The sequence below is a fragment of the Parambassis ranga genome, chromosome 17, assembly GCF_900634625.1.
Source record: "Parambassis ranga chromosome 17, fParRan2.1, whole genome shotgun sequence".
Classification (NCBI taxonomy): Eukaryota; Metazoa; Chordata; class Actinopteri; family Ambassidae; genus Parambassis; species Parambassis ranga.
Window position 1 is genome coordinate 2,878,071 of NC_041037.1, and position 16,729 is coordinate 2,894,799.

General features: G+C 41.9%; 1 protein-coding gene across 2 annotated transcripts in view; it reads left to right on the forward strand.

Moving 5' to 3' along the window:
* Window positions 1-1,565: 1,565 nt before the first annotated feature.
* The window catches only part of LOC114449618 (guanine nucleotide exchange factor VAV3-like), a 42,287-nt gene continuing 27,123 nt past the window's right edge, over window positions 1,566-16,729 (forward strand). Inside the window, exons 1-11 of one of the 2 annotated variants that reach the window (XM_028427426.1) lie at window positions 1,566-1,902; window positions 4,232-4,348; window positions 10,999-11,057; window positions 11,378-11,443; window positions 11,834-11,951; window positions 12,702-12,794; window positions 13,030-13,098; window positions 13,262-13,365; window positions 13,616-13,715; window positions 13,845-13,940; window positions 15,945-16,013. In XM_028427426.1, the coding sequence (XP_028283227.1) occupies window positions 1,699-1,902; window positions 4,232-4,348; window positions 10,999-11,057; window positions 11,378-11,443; window positions 11,834-11,951; window positions 12,702-12,794; window positions 13,030-13,098; window positions 13,262-13,365; window positions 13,616-13,715; window positions 13,845-13,940; window positions 15,945-16,013 (1,095 nt within the window). In that variant the 5' untranslated portion in view covers window positions 1,566-1,698. The remainder of the gene's footprint in view (window positions 1,903-4,231; window positions 4,349-10,998; window positions 11,058-11,377; window positions 11,444-11,833; window positions 11,952-12,701; window positions 12,795-13,029; window positions 13,099-13,261; window positions 13,366-13,615; window positions 13,716-13,844; window positions 13,941-15,944; window positions 16,014-16,729) is intronic. The other variant, XM_028427427.1, reaches the window with a different exon arrangement.

Sequence of the window (16,729 nt, forward strand, 5' to 3'; positions counted from 1 at the left end):
TATACACATATTTTCCTACTTACAGAAGCTGCACAGTTCCTCGGCTTCCTTCCTGTGTTTATGTCACAGACATAATGGGGGCAATCTACAGCGATTCCTTGATTCCTTTCCACCTACTCATGACTATACAGAAGAGCCTATTTACCACAAAGACTTGAGATTACAGTCACCTGTTTATAATCCAAATGGAATGTCAGCTGTGAGTGACTAACTGTGAGAGAATGACTGCAAAATCTCACAGAATAAACAGCTGTTTATTCTGTGTATTGTCAGTGAGCCACATAAAAAGTACATCCTTTGTAGCTTCCCAGATAGGAGGATCTATTGATTTGATATTTTATATATTATTTAAAAAAACTAAATTATTAAAAAAGCTTATAGAATAATCCATACAAATAAATGAAAATATTGTAAATAATCATTAACTGTATAGATCCACAGATTACAAAGGCTCCAGTGACCCCTACCAGCATCAAAGGGGTCAGTGTGGAGGTGGTGGAGGAGTACAAATACCTGGGAATGCACTTGGACCACAAACTGGACTGGAGTAAGAACATGGACACAGTTTACAGGAAGGGCCAGAGTCGCCTCTACTTTCTGAGGCAGCTGAGGTCCTTCAACATCTGCAGGACGATGCTGAGGATGTTCTATGAGTCTGTGGTGGCCAGTGCCATCATGTATGCTGCTGTCTGCTGGGGCAGCAGTCTGAGGGTGAGGGACATCAACAGACTCAACAGAATCATCAGGAAGGCGGCCATGTTGTAGGAGAGGACCTGGACCCTCTGACAGAGGTGTGTCAGAGGAGGATGAAGGCCATACTGGACTGTCCCTCTCACCCACTCCACACTGTACTGACCAGCTACAGGAGCTCGTTCAGCAACAGACTCCGACTCCCACGATGCACCACTGAGAGACACGGGAAGTCACTCCTGCCTGTCTCAATCAAACTACTGAAGTCTGAACTGTAACAGTCACTCAGACACTGTACATTCATACAGGTACTTTACACCGTAAAGGTTTTTATACAGTAGTAAATATGTTTCTTCTTCTTTAGATACAACTCAGGGATTTAAATGCTATCTAGGTATTTAGATATTTATTATATATTTCAATTTCATACTTTAATTTATCTTTAATTTCTATTGTCTGTAACAAAAAAGAATTTCCTCTCCGGGATAAATAAAGTCATTCTGATTCTGATTCTGAAAAGCAAACCCAACATTCTAATAGTTTAATAAATACTAACTTTGTAGCCTACACACTGGACCGGAGGAACACCTGATACTGCGATCTGTGCAAAAACACCCAAACGCATCACACGCTTCTGCAGAGTTTCGCACATTCTGCAGGTGTAATGTAACTCATTTTAGAAGTTAGGAGGTAATGTGATTGTTTCTAAAAAAGTGTCTATTCACAGTTACGTCGACCTCTGTGGAAATATCACAGAAGAAGGAAGGGGAAGTTCAACAGTTACAGGGGGTTTCACGGCTGCCGCCCCCCATCTGTGTGCAGCAGCTCTCATAAAGCTGCAGCGACTCTGCGCGTCCTCCAGAGGCGATGCTGGAGTTTGGAGAGGCGACGAGCGGACGGCACGGAGCGCAGCGCAGCGTCTGATGTCATGCCGGGCACACTCCTAAAATACAAACCAAACAAAAACTTTTCTCGACCCTGTCACGGCAGCTTCAGCTTCGCACCGACATGGAGTACTGGAGGCAATGCGCGATGTGGCTGATCAGCTGCAACGTGCTGCCGGCGAACCACCGGGTGACCGCGGAGACGGCGCAGGTGTTTGACTTGGCGCAGACCCTGCGGGACGGGGTCCTGCTCTGCCAGCTGCTCAACAACCTGAGACCCCACACCATCAACCTGAAGGAGATCAATCTCAGGCCGCAGATGTCACAGGTACGCTGATCATTTCTGTCACAGCAACTTAGGGGTGGGCGACAAGAACACGGCAGAGCCGGCACGCGGAGGAATCGAACGTGTTCGCACCCACAGTCACGCTATATGTTAATATAAAACTGTTATTCAGGCGAAGCCGAGTTAATTTACTGAATAAACATGCGCTTAAAGAAGCTACACCTGCAGCTACAGGTTAAACAAACTGACCACAGAATGAGGTGTCACACAAAACAAGCAGAAAAGTTTGTTTGTTTGTTTATTTTTTTTTTACAGTTCACATGTAAACAACACCTATAATTGAGTTTTTAAAGGTCTAATACTCATTTGGTTATTTCATGGTTCCATAATAGACCCATACATTGTAAGGATGTGCAGCTGAGGGCAAGATTGTGATCACACAGAACACAGTGAACTGACAGATGTCTCCTCCAGCCCTGTTTCCTCTGAAGAATCCAAATGAACTTAACTTTTCATTGTCTTTACATCAGCAGTCACAAAAGTGTTAAATGTTCCTGTGTATCCTAACGACAGGGGTCCCGGACTTGACCTCTGCGTACGCGTATTTCTTCTTCTGCCACTGGAGAGGCCTGATAAAATCCTGTCTTTGATCCACCCATCAGTAAGGAAACGTGTGCAGTTTGTGCAGCAGGGTGCAGTTTGGAGCCACATAGTTAAAATCACCACTGATCCCAGGACGCTCTGCAAAAGGAGACAGAGAGGAAGATGTTCTGAGAAAAGCATCTTTATTTGTTGTTAACTGGAAGTGATGTCTGTGCCTGTAAATAAGTATAGATACACCTCTGCAATAAGTAGACTTCCTGCGCAGCAGCATGATCAGATTAGATCTTATCAGGCCTTCTTAAGGAACTCATCAATGATATGGATCATTTTTAACATGAGTACGTCTAATAATTTCAGATTTTTTCAGATCTGCTGCTCTGTCCTGTTATAGACTGCTTCGGTGTGCATGTGCTCTGTGAGTGCACATGCACTCGTCTTCTTCACAGACAGTGAAAGCAATGGACAGTCGTAGCCTGCAGCTGTAGGCCATGTGAGCGTGTGTGTGTGTGCTCTGGGTTTGAAATGGTCCGTCTTTATTGTGCCCCTCTGACCTGCGATCTTAGAAGTGGAAACAAGGGCATGAAGGTAATGGACTGGAGGACAAGAGTGCAGCGTAGTGTGATGAAAGTGCACCCAGAAGTGTTATTTTTGTACTGTGTGGGCTGATCCATGGCTCAAAGGAGAAATGAGAGATATTAAAATAATGTGGAGCGAGGTAGCTCAGTGCCAGTTTTAGAGGATCCTAGCTTATTTGATCCTTAACCTGCCCTCTTTAATGCAGATTTTTTTTTTAACGTATGTGCAGCAGTGTGCTCAGAAGTGTGGCGGTGGCAGCGGTGGTGGTGGTGGTGGTGCACAGCCATTATGTTCATGCATTTCCTCTGCAGACAAACGGGGCCTCAGGGGGCGGTGGAGTGATTACAGGCGTCTCCACGATGTGCTGCTGTGATAAAAAAAGGAGCCTATCTGCACTCAAGAATCTTCTTACTGCTCCGTTTTTTACTGCACATGAGCACTTTCTACTTTAGTCATAAATACAGTGGTTTAATAAATGACAAATGACCCTCTCGCTGTGACTGCTGATTTAAATACTGTATGTTTTTATTTGAGTCTTTTAGTGGGAGTAAGTCAGGGTTTAACCATCTTTATGATTTTCCCACTGAGCCTTAGGATCCTAACAGGAAGTGACACTGACAGAGAACAGAGCTGCTGGTTTCATTTCACACTGTAAAACTTTCAGTTTTCATTTTCACTCTGTGAAGTTTGTGGTTCAGCCTCATTTTTTCTCTCTGCTGTCATCACACTGTAAATACAAGTTTGTGGAAGAACACACCCAGCTTCACCTTGTTTCTATTAAGAGTGTTTTGTTATTTATTTATTCAGATAATTTCTGCTTTCTCTGCATACAGTAAATATTGTCGTTGTTTCTTTGGATTATCTTCTGCCTATATGCCCCTATTCTTAGCCCAGAACCACATTTATTTTTAGACATTTTTACAGCCTTTGCATAGTGATTAAACAGATGAGATACATCACATTAGATTATTATGATCAATATTGAAGCAGGCCCATGTAATTCTCTTGCTGTATAGATGTATGACATCATTTGTGTGTGTGTGGGGGGGGGGTATCTTTGGAAAGCACTTTGTGTTCATATATTGTATGAAAAGTTCTATATAAACAAACATTGATGGATTGATTGATTGATTGATTGATGGAAGGAGGCAGCCATGCTGAACTAACGAGTGTCCGTCTCTGCCTGTTGCAGTTTCTGTGCCTGAAGAACATTCGGACGTTTCTGACTTCCTGCTGCGACGTGTTTGGGATGAAGAAAAGTGATTTGTTTGAAGCCTTCGATCTCTTCGATGTTCGAGACTTTGGAAAGGTAACGCCACTTGTTCCTCATTAATGAAACAGTGCTGTGATTTTATAGATTAAGACGTTCTCTGTTTATTTGTCTTCTTTAAGTGCTCTGATTTATGAGCATCCAGAGTCTTTTTACAAGCTGTTTTACACAGAAATCAATTCGAGCGAGTGTTGGTGTTTCTTGTACCTGTACTGTCAGTTGTCGGTCTAATCAATAACGCAGTTTACAGTTTGTTGGATAGTTAGAAACAGCAGGTCACAGAGGGGAAGTCATGGGCCGTCCATGTTTGATCGCACCGTCAGTTAAAGCGGAGGTTCTGAAAGTTTTTCTGCACTGCCCCCTTTTTGTAAATAAGAATCTTTTCAGGCCACCCCAACAGCCATCTTGTTTTGTACACTTAGTTAGGAGCAGACTGACACATTGGCTGTTTCCCAATTCAGGGTCTGCATCCTTCGGAGTGCGCATTGTAAGGCCGCTTAGGTCACAACGCTGCGAGAAGGCTGTCCCAATTCGCCAAAATTCGAAGGGTCCTTCAAATGCGTCCTCCTTTCGCCTGAATTCGGAGGATGCATCGCTACCATCCTTCGTGGCCTCACATATCCCAAAATGCTTTGCAGGCTTATTTTTTTCAACAGTAAAATGACGCAATCTGGAAGTGCTTTGAAGGCTAGACCGTCCCATTTACCAAAGGTTGAGGATCCTCCGGAGGACACGGCCTCCGGAGACCACGTAGGCGCCTGCGTCCTCCGAAGGATGCAGACCCTGAATTGGGAAACAGCCGTTGTGTGTGAGTTCAAGTATGATATTCACAATGAATGAAATTCAAGTTCTCCTTTAATAACAAAATGACTTTTTAAAGTACAAAATGTGCATCGTGGTCACTGCTTCACTACATGTGATCCGATCAATACATTACAAATATCACATGTCCACTTGAGCCAGTCAGAGGTTTGATGTGTGTGTGTGTGTGTGTGTCCGTTCACTTGCCCATCGCCTGCTCTTGTATTTTCTTGGTGCACTTGTGAAAAGAATTGGCTGACTTCTTTCTATTGCTGTGTTCTATTATTGTGTGTGTCAGTGTGTGTGTGTGTACACACAGCGTTACCAGGTCAGTGGGTTTGTAGTGTGCGCTCTGGCTGCTCTGAGGACTGTTGCTTGCAGCACAGGAGCCCGATTTAACTCAAGAAAGCACAGTCACTCTGAGCAGCCTCGGTCCAACAGTCTCTTGTAGTTAAGTGCATTCAGTGTATAAGGAGCATTTAGAGGCTATCCAAAGGGACGTACATTCATACTTAGTTAGTTTATAGAATTCATTATGTCTGAAAGATGAAGTTCAACTTTAGTAACTTGGATTTTTTTGCTACATTTTGCAACATTTACATGATTTAGGCGTATTACCAGTGGTGGAATGTAACTAAGTATTTGTACGTTGTTACTGTACCAGTGTTATGGTATTTTGGCAGCAATTTCGGATTTAGTTTTTATTTTAGTCTTGTGACTAAAATGTCATTTGATTTTAGTCACGTTTTAGTCATCAACATTTTTAAAGTTTTAGTCTAGTTTTAGTCGACTAAATATCAAATAATTTTAGTCGACTAAATCTGCCGTGGATTTAGTCGACTAAAATTCTATGATATATATTTTTCATGAAATATTTAAGGTTTGATTGTGCAATAAAAACAGGCACAGCTTTAACTTGTGTTATTTGAAACAAACATCTCTTTATTTAATTGCTATGACCTTTTCACAAAAGCAGCAGTGAACAGTGAGCTGCTCTCCCTGAATACACTGTTCAGTCATGACCTTCTTCATGAATCCTCCATAACTACAGCAAAACACTTCAGTGACAACTCAGAAACAGGTCGCATGCTGTAAAACCATCAGCAGCGGTGTCTTCATTTATAGATTTTGTCACGTGTATCTTTGAGCGGAAGTTAAGATGACTCGTCTGCAAATGTCGCTTCAGGTTTATTGTTTTTACCGCTGATAGTCGCTCCACACGGTTTGTAAACCGTCTTGATTGTCTTGAAATTAAACGTGTCTGTGTGTCTGTTCTCCTGTGTTGTGTGACCATGCATGAGGACGCCTTCTTCCAGCATCGCGGCGCAACGTCCTTACACAGAGAGATCACTTCTGATTGGCTCTCTGCCGCCGTCTCCTGATTCGTCCCTCCCTTTCCACAAACAAAATTTGCTCTGATTGGATCTCGTCTCCATCAATAATTTCGTCTCGTTTTTATTCGTTGACGAAAGTGTCAATCCATTTCGTCTTCGTTTTTGGCACCGTGCGTTAGTTTTTATTTAGTTATCGTCTCGTTTTTATCAGCAAAAAAAGGTCGTTAACGAAAACTATGACGAAAATGATTCGTCAACAAAATTAACACTGTACTGTACTTAAGTAAATTTTTATGTATTTATACTTTACTTAAGTAAAAATAATAGTGCATACTTTATACTTTTTTTTATTTTGCAGCTGTTATCTGTACTTTCTACTCCACTACAATTTTTTACAATGTCTGTAGTTACAAGTACAAGTACATGAATACAGTTGTGTTCATACAGCTGTGCTGGACTGATGTGAGGTCAGACTCTGCATGGAGGTGGTGTCACACTGCCAGCTGTGTTTCTATAATGAGCCTCAGTCATGATGCCGGTGCTCTGGCTCAGTGAGCTAACTAGTTAGCTGCTGTCTGCTAACACAGGTCCATCCATTAATGTCTGATTAAGATGAATCATAACATGAATCTACAGCAGGAACACTGACACAGTAAAAATGGTGAATGCCTGTTTTTTTATCAGCAGCCTCTCTGTTCACTTGATGCCCACAGCCTGCCTCATGACACACAGACCTGTCCATAGCTGCTTCTGGACTGAGCATGGACACTAACTACACATGGTCCATTTTCATTTGAGATGATTTCTTTGATTATTTTAACCTGTTCAGATCCTTTGCAATGGAAATCAATCATATATATTCAGTGCATAAGTACGTTTACTTTTAATACTTTAAGTACATTTAAAAGTACTTAAGACTTTTACTTAAGTAGGATTGTTGATGTAGCACTTCTACTTTTACTTAAGTATATATTTTGCTGGTTATTTGTACTTTTACTTAAGTACCAAACTTCAGTACTTCCTCCACCGCTGCATATTACACATGATTACATGTTGAATTCTCTCCCCTGCGGAGAATAGAGAGGTCATAATTGTGACAGGACCGAGTGCACATTGAGCTTTGCGTGCCGTTTCCCACACAGCCTGCTTCTCTTTTCTTTCACTTCACTGTGTTGTGTTCTAAAGAAGCTTCCAGTTAATCTGGCTGCTGATAATCCCACAGGGGAGGTGCTGCCTGCAAATATGTACAGTACATCCAAGCCGGCCTGCATAATCTCAGTCATGTTCAGCGGGTTTGTCCATCAAACAAACACGCTTCCGCAGGGGCCAGATTGTGCGCCTGGTACGTCGCTGCTTCTTCTTCTTCCTCCCGTCATCTTTAGTTAGTGTATCTGCAGCAGGTTTGCAGATTGGGCTGGACTGGCTCCAGGAAAGGCTGTAACGTACAGCTGAACAAGAAATGCTCAATCTCTCCCATCCAAAAAGAAAACATCTCAAATCTCAGCCAGTCTAATCCACTTGGGGTTGAGTTGTGCCAACTCTGCCCCGTAGACCGAGCATTAGTACGCTGCATATCTAATGAGAGCTCTCTAACCTACATTCTGCTCCTGAGTTACTACAGGCTGCTCTGGCGGGCAGGGGGTGGAGGGGGGGGCACTGACTGCATGCTGCAGCCTCCAGGCCAGAGAGATGGCAACAAACATTTATGCTCACCATCTTTCTGGCGAGAATGTGTTTATTCCGTCTTTTAGCAGAAAATAAAGTTGACCTCTCGACATCTTGATAAACAAAATGCTTCCTCATTAAATTTAGGTCAACTGAAAAGGATGTTGAAGGAATGAAACAGAGTACTGTACAAACTATAATAAAGACTTTTTAAACAGTTTTTCATAATTCACTCCAAAGTTTGTAACTGTAATCTTTATAAAGTAGCAGAATAAATGCAGTTTGTGTGAAAGAAGAAGTCTGTGAACAGATACAAAGCCGAAAAAACAACTCACAACAAGGTATGATTAGGAATTTCAGCCCTGTTTGTACACCAGCTTTACAGAAGATGGGTTATAGTCTTTGGACCATTTGTGAATGTTAAGTTCAACATCTTATTAACCCTTTGTACTATTTAGGGATAATCTACTTGAGAATGTCTGATAATTTGCCACATCTGTGTTTTAAGTGGCACGGGGGGCAAAGGTAGGGTAGGAGATTTCATTTTGATGCACTTTTTGTTAAATTAGTGTAACTTCTCTTTACAATCCGATAGCAACCAATTAGTTCGGCAGTTTCGCATTAAAACGAAGAATATGAATCATCTGTGGAAGCTATAAAACACTAAAAACATCAGCCAATCCTCCGGGTGGACCCTGTAGGAGTATTGGCTGGTTGTCACTCTCTTCCTGCTCTGCGCACCAGAGAGGTACGTGCATGATGGCCGAAGTCACAGACCGCAGCTCGTCTTCAGGTAATGCGCGTCAATGTGATTGGGAGGCGTGGCTTCTGGGTGAGCTCACTGAGTTTGTAAAATCTCCTACCCTACCTTTAATAGACAGCCATATAAAAACTATTGAGCCTTTTTTCAATGACAATGAGCCGTGAGCAAGTGTGTGCATCGGTGTGATCAGAGCAGAGGTAAATGTGTCTACAGGTAGAAGTTTGTGCAGATGATGGAAGCTGGAGCTCCTCAAGACACAGGAGTGTCTCGCTTCCAGAGCCGCTGCATGGTGGAAGTGACACAGGGTTAAACACAAGTGAGTGAGCGGTCGACTCCTCTGTACTCTCTGACTACAGTCAGCACATATAACCCCCATGCTCCATTCGTTGTTCAGTATTTTGTTCTTCCTGTTGATTAGTGTTGAAGTTATTATTTGCAGTGAGAAAAAGACAGGCAGTGAAAATGTGCAGAGAATTGCACACACTAATTCAATTCAATTAAATAGGGCCGTGCTGTTGTGTGCAAAGACGGGTATCAATATTAAAACATAACAGCGGTCAGCTGTTGTGTTAGACCACAGACGGGCGTCACAAGCTGCATTAAAGTCAGTGAAGAAGCTGCTGTTTGTCGTCCACATTGTGTCGTAGGTGTTAGAGTCAGATCGCTGACTGCACCTGCAGACATGAGACATTTGATGTTTTTTTTTCTGCTTGGTTTTTTACGTTCTTCCTTCTATCTGTGGGGATTTAAGACTGACTTTGTAAATAGGCCACACTAACCAAGGCTTTAGCTTGTGGCTTTGCTTCTCAAGTCCTGTGTGGCTAAACCCAAGTTTCATCTGAAGAGTTAAGTGTGAGAACAACTTGTTTTTAGGGCAACGATGAAGAATTTATGCACTGATGTTTGACAGTTAGTGTGTTTTTATTCACCATGTGGTGTTGAACCAGTCGGGATGTTCAGGAATTAATGTCGTATAATGTTTATTTGCTGTAATAGTGTTTTAAAGGAGTGAACTGCTGTTGCTTGGTGAGAAACCTTCCTCTCTGTATAGGCTTTTTTTTTCAGTTTTAAAGCTGGTCTCATGTATTACAGTCACCCTTTCAAGTCACAAGCACACCTGGGTTCAGCCAAAGCCACAGCACTCATTCACACAGGAAGGGGAGATAAACTGCGGATAGAAAGCTTGTTGTATCTGAACCCATCACTTATCTGCTGTAACCATACCTGCAAATCCAAATTCTGTGAACTCAACAAACATCTTCCAACAGAATGTATGAAGTGAAAGGGTTAACCGTCTTCTTCCACACCACAGTGTGTGCATGTGTGTGTGAAAGGTGTGAGTTTGACCATTTCCTGCAGACCGTGAGCTGGTGTCTGTGACCGACTTCACAGTTTGAGTTTGATTTGCTAAAGTCAAAAAATAAATCACAAAATGTTCACATCCTGCAGCGCACTGCGCTATACAAGGACACGTCCTACATGACAAGAGGTGAAGAAGAAATGTAGTGTTGCACACCAGCTGCCACCTTCCATTCGTTAACTTCATTAGCATGTAAACCATCATGAGATTAGGAATAGATAATGTGCTGTATTTACATGGCTTTGGGGGAATTACAGTGCTTTAATAGGCGATTGCTAGTGGTAGCTTGTTAGCTGCTTAAAGTGTGTCTGAATGTGTGTTTCTCTGTGTGCGTGTGTTCATAAATAAAGCTGGAATAACCCACTCTTGACAGGCACTGTATGAACTTTTTGAGAAAATGTGGTACGTTCTCATTGAGCTTACACACATATAAAGGTTTTTACTTATTGATTTTTCTCGAGTGAAGCCGCAACAGGTCACCTGTTGTTCTGCAGATTAACTACTGACATAAGGCGTCCATGTTTGTTTGGTTTCCTGTCGCTGCTGCAGTATTGTCATTATTAAGCAGCTTAGCATCAGCTGCATCAGAGCTTTAGACCCAGGTGTTTTTATTATAATTATTATGTAAACATTATCATGAAACTGTCATGTGATATAAGCTTTTCAATCATGAGCCACCATCCTATGCACACACACTCTCTCTCTCTCTCTCTCTCTCTCTCTCTCTCACACACACAACTGATTTCACACAACTTTGTGTCAGCAGGTCATGGACACTCTATCCAAGCTCTCTTACACACCCATTGCTCAGCAAGGAGGATTCAAGTAAGTCCAAACAAATGGCTTTAATATGTGCTGCCCCTTGTGCACCTGCACCTCCCTCTGGCTTACACCTCCTCCTCCTCCTCTTCCTCCTTCTTACCAGCACTGCAGTCACAATTTTATCCATACTAATGTCCAGGTGTTTTTTCTTCCTCTGTGCAGATTCATTGGTTTATTAGCAGCATCTTGGACTGTATCCAAACATATTTGCATTGATCTGAAGTTATTTTCTCCCTCCAGTCACTCTGGATTCTGCGGAATTTCTCAGTTAAACACCCTGAACCTCACCCTGAACCTCACGCTGCTTTCTCTGTCACTTCCAGGCCGTTCCCAACTGAGGAGAGCCTGAAAGACGAGGACATTTACAACAATCTGGAAGACTTGATTGAGTATGTATGAGGCTGCTCTCTGCGGGCACATTACTGGTGTTGATAGAACGTGATTATTTGGCTCGGTGTGCAGAAGCAGCTCTGCTCATCATCCCTGCTCTCCAGGGGGTTTGGACACCCACATGTTTTGGTAAAAGGCTTGGCTCCATTTCTCTGTTTCTGTCAGAGGAAACCAATGAGTAATTCTGGATGTTTTTGCTGACTGCTTGCACACCACCCACATCGAGGTGCTGAATGGTTGACAGTATGATTGATAGATAGAAAACAATCAATCAAACATGTTCAGATCAGACACAACAGAGGGTCTGATCACACTGGCTCTCAGCCCAAGCTTTGAATTTCCCTTCAGACAATAATAATAATAATAATCGCTGTTAATGTGTGTTACAGTGAGAACGTTCCTGAGGATGAGGACGAGTTGTACGCCGCGGTCTACGGGCTGGAGGAAGACCAAGCAGGAGGAGAGATCTACGAAGACCTCATGAGGACTGAGCAGCATCCCCCGCTGGTACAGCAATGAGTCAGACACAAACACACACACATAAATCTTTTTGAGTAACTATAATATTAGGTGCTAAAATTCCACCGTAACTTCTCACCTGCACAGCATGATGTTAAAAATAGCTTTATTTAACCCCTCCTATCCTGAAACCTGTTTCACTTTTCAAAGGTCACCAAGCTTGTCTCACCACCTGCTGCTACAAAATGGATGAAGCACCTCGTTGTGCTTCACTTCTGCTCCTTAAAACACAGTAGATCAGAGAGTTTTCTTCACGTCACTGACTCATTATACTTGTGCAGCTCAGTCTCTGCCTTGTAGTTGAAAATGAACCTGTTTATTATTATTATTATTATTATTATTATTATCAGTGTTTCTGAATGTGCACTGCCTGTATAAATATGTATGTGCATGCACACGTGCAGCCTTTGGGCTGCATCTGGATGGCAGATGAGACTGTGGCTATAGCCATCTGGTAGAATCTGGCAGGTTTGTGTAGAACAGTGATGCCAGTAAATCTGCATCAGAAATGCTGTGTTCATTTCCATAAACAGTAGCTATGACAACACATATGAAAATCAGGGAGAATTTATACTGATGAGGCAAATGAAAAAGGTACAATAGGACCAAACTTTCCATCGAATCATGGCCCTCCTCCTCCTCTGCACCTCTCTGTTGTGTGGAACATGCATAGGAAATGGTTTGAGTATGTGTGAGTGTTCAATAGTTCGTCCCTTTCTAAGAAAGGTGTCTCTCTAGAAGCAGGCGGAGGTGGACGTCCGGAGCTGCTGCCTTACCGAGATCAAACAGACAGAGGAGAAGTACACAGAGACCCTGGAGTCCATTGAGAAGGTACCGAAACACCTTCTAATAAAAAAATGATGACCTGCAATGAGTCAAATTATAGCACTCAGAGCACTGAGCAGCATCAGGGGGCTTTTCAGGGAAATTCCTTATTATCAGTTCCTTAATTTGCCTTCTTATCAGCCCCTAGCATGACGTATATGAATACTTTCAATATTAATGTCACTATAACTGTCATATTGTTTATTTTACCAGCTGAACAATGTGTTTTTTTTATTATTAGTACTTCCTGAATCCACTGAAGAAATTCTTCTCTGCTGCTGAAATTGACAAAGTCTTCATCAACATTCCTGTGAGTCCTTCACTTCTCGCCACCTTATTAAAAAAAATATTATTATTATTATTATTATTATTATTATTATTATTATTATTATTATTAATAATAATAATAATAATAATAATAATAATAATAATAATAATAATAATAATAATAAAAGTTTCCTTCTGTGGTGCAGGACCTGGTTAAAGTTCACAAGAGCCTGATGGTGGATGTGCAGGATTCCATCCTGAACAAAAATGCCTTAAACCTCTATCAGATCTTCATCAGCTACAAAGAGAGGTATGACGATGAGTTCAGGTGCTGCGTTTGTTCCTTTTCATTGCTTTAGTAGCATTGAAATGCCGCCATGCACTGATATACTGAGACATGACTCAGGTTTTAAAATTGCTTAAACTGAAAATAAAATTTTTGACTTTTTTTCTCACTGTTGTATCTATTGATTGAGTGTTTCCCTATGTACACTGTGCACATGTTCTGGAACCATTCACTCCTGTCGTCATCATCACTGTCCATTCCCTCTGACATGCAGGTTGCTCATTTATGGGATTTACTGCAGTCGAGTGGAGATCGCCATCGCTGCGTTAGACCTAATCTGCAAAGAGAAAGAGGATGTTCGCCTGAAGCTGGAGGTGAGTATTGGTGCACTACACATACGTGAGGGTGCAACAGATTATTTAGATCAATTTCATGTGAAAACTCTGAGTAATGTATTATCTGTACTGCTACATGTAGCTGTGTTTGTGTCTGTTTTGTTCCAGGAGTGCTCCAAAAGGGCCAACAATGGGAAGTTTACCCTGAGGGACCTGCTGGTTGTGCCGATGCAGAGAGTCCTGAAGTATCATCTCCTTCTGCAGGTTAGGCTCACTCATTTAAAACCAGAACCAAATGTCATAAAAGAACCGATAGTAGTAGTATTTTGTTTTTCACTTCAGTGATTAGTCAGTGATTACAGTGAAATCTGCTCTCTACACCTGCTTAAAGGTTCCTGGTTTACATGTGTTAGGTCATATCTGTGGATGTATACACGCTTGTTTATATTTATGACCAGTGACAGCAGAGGCTTCATATTAATCAAGGTAATTAATGTGCTTCTTGGCCAAGCTGCACACATAGCTGTCTGAATAATAATGACAAAATAACATCAACATGATTTATAATATAATTTACTTCTTCTTGTCATGAAAAATGACCACTTGGGGGCGACATGGTCCACACATTTGCTTTATCTTCACTTGTTTCTCAGTGGATGTACTCTGCAAAACAAGTTTATTTTATTTATCTTGACGAGTTATTTAGTTCTGATACCGTCAGAAAGCAACTTTAATCTCAAATACACTCTTTGTTGCTCATATTACACTATTAATCCAAACCAGGAGAATATCCTGATCATGTCTGTCACCTGATTTTACATTTATTTATATTTAACATTCAGATTTTATGCAGATTTGACACTGTTTTATGTGTCAAATCTGTATGAAATGATCACTCACACACACACAGTGGATTTCCTGTGACAGCAGGCCGCGCTAAATCCCTCTAATTTCCCTGCCTGCTGATAAACTCTACGACACTGTCTCCCCTGGTTGGTATGAATCAGAGGTCACGCTGCAGCTGGCAGGGCAGATGAGGGCAATGCCTGGAGAGCTGCTGTAAGGAGGCTGAAGGCCTCCATGAGAAGTGGTGCTGATCCTGGGAGTTCTCAGCCGCCCCCTTCCCCTGAGGAGACACTGTGTAACAGGGGACCAAGAAAGGAAAGAAAGGAAGTGGCGAGACGATAATCAAGTGAGAGAGGGTACAGCTCAGCGGGAGGAGACCATTGACAGTAAAAACTATGGACAGAGCTTCCGTGACGTAAACATGTTAATTTCTGCTGTGAAGTCGGCCATTTTAACATGGGAGTCTATGGGAAATTACTCGCTTTTGGAGCCAGCCCCCAGCTGTTGCAGCGTGAACTACAAGTTTTGACACAAGGTTGCCGCTTGGAGGAGACTCACTTCATTTGAGCCTCATGTACACACCTGTGATATAAATCACAGTCCCTGTTATTACAATTAAAAACAATTAAATACAACAATTCAGTGACAGTTGTAAAAAAGTTATTTTATGCCGACTGCATCGTGATAATAGGATAAAAACATATCATACATGCTGTAAACTCGCTGGCTTGATGTTAGGTTTTGCTAGCCGCTAGCTGCACTGCGTCGCTAGCTAGCTAGCTAGCAGCTACCCTGAGAACAGGCGATGACAGATGACGTAAGTTAATTAGCTCGCTAACTACTTTAGCGCGAATAATAGCTAGCTTTAATATGCTAACATTAGTTTGGAGAATGTATTCTGAATAGCGTCTACTACACGCTGTAACTTACACATACTTTGTTTACTTTAATTTTAAATATGCTACAATACGTTGCTAACATTGTAATTGCTAACTCTGGCATTGCTAACACTGCTAGCACCGTTAGCAGCGCTTTAGCCAAATTGTGAGTTTTTGTTTTGCTTTAAATGATGCTTTAAAAACATTAAATTAAGTACAAGCGTGTAATGTATACGTATATATACGTGAGTATATAGCCCAAATAGTACTAAAACACGCACATTTGAGTTAAAAATAGCTCTGAAAGGTATAATGAGGCTAAATACTTCAAATTAGGTTAAAGTACTTGTTAAAGTACAGCACTTGTTTTCGGTGTGCTTTTATAAATAGTGGATTTGTTACAAAGTGAAAACAACCACTACAATGAAAATAATATTAAATCATCCTCATGATTAAATCAATAATTCAGCTGCCAGCGGTTAATGTCCCAGTCCTTTAGTGTGTGAGTTGTCACTGGCTTCATTCATTTTCTGTCCTCCAACAGGAGCTAGTCAAACACACTCAGGATGCTGCAGAGAAGAGCAACCTGAAGATCGCTCTCGACGCCATGAAAGTAAGTGCTGTGCTCGTGGTAATTGGTGCACCATCGTTTTCATATTGTTACCAAAAGCGGGCTGACACTCACTGCCATTCAACACTCATTTCATGTCATAAAACATTCATGCGTTACTGCTTCAGATGGAGGGTGAATTGATAAAACTGTAGTTTTTTTGTGCTGAGTGCCCTCCATACTTCAATCCTGAAAGGTAGTCTGAGTATGATAGGCAGCCGATCAGTGCACCAGGCAACCAAATACAGAAAATTCACAACATTGGATTCATTTAGATTTCAGACTATTATTGAATGCTATATACTTGCTGCTGGCAGATTATAAACACATGTATATTTGTCAGATTAAAGGTAGGGTAGGAGATTTTGAAAACTCAGTGAGAGTCAGCCAGATTTCCAAAGTAAACACACGCCCCTTTCTCTCGGAGCTCACCCCAAAGCCACGCCTCCCAATCACATGGACGCGCATTACCTGAAGACGAGCTGCGGTCTGTGACTTCGGCCATCATGCACGTACCTCTCTGGTGCGCGCAGAGCAGAAAGAGAGTGACAACCAGCCAATACTCCACGCAGGGTCCACCCGGAGGATTGGCTGATGTTTTTAGCGTTTTATAGCTTCCACAGATGATTCATATTCTTCGTTTTAATGCGAAACTGCTGAACTAATCGGTTGCTATCGGACTGTAAAGAGAAGTTACACTAATTTAACAAAAAGAATGA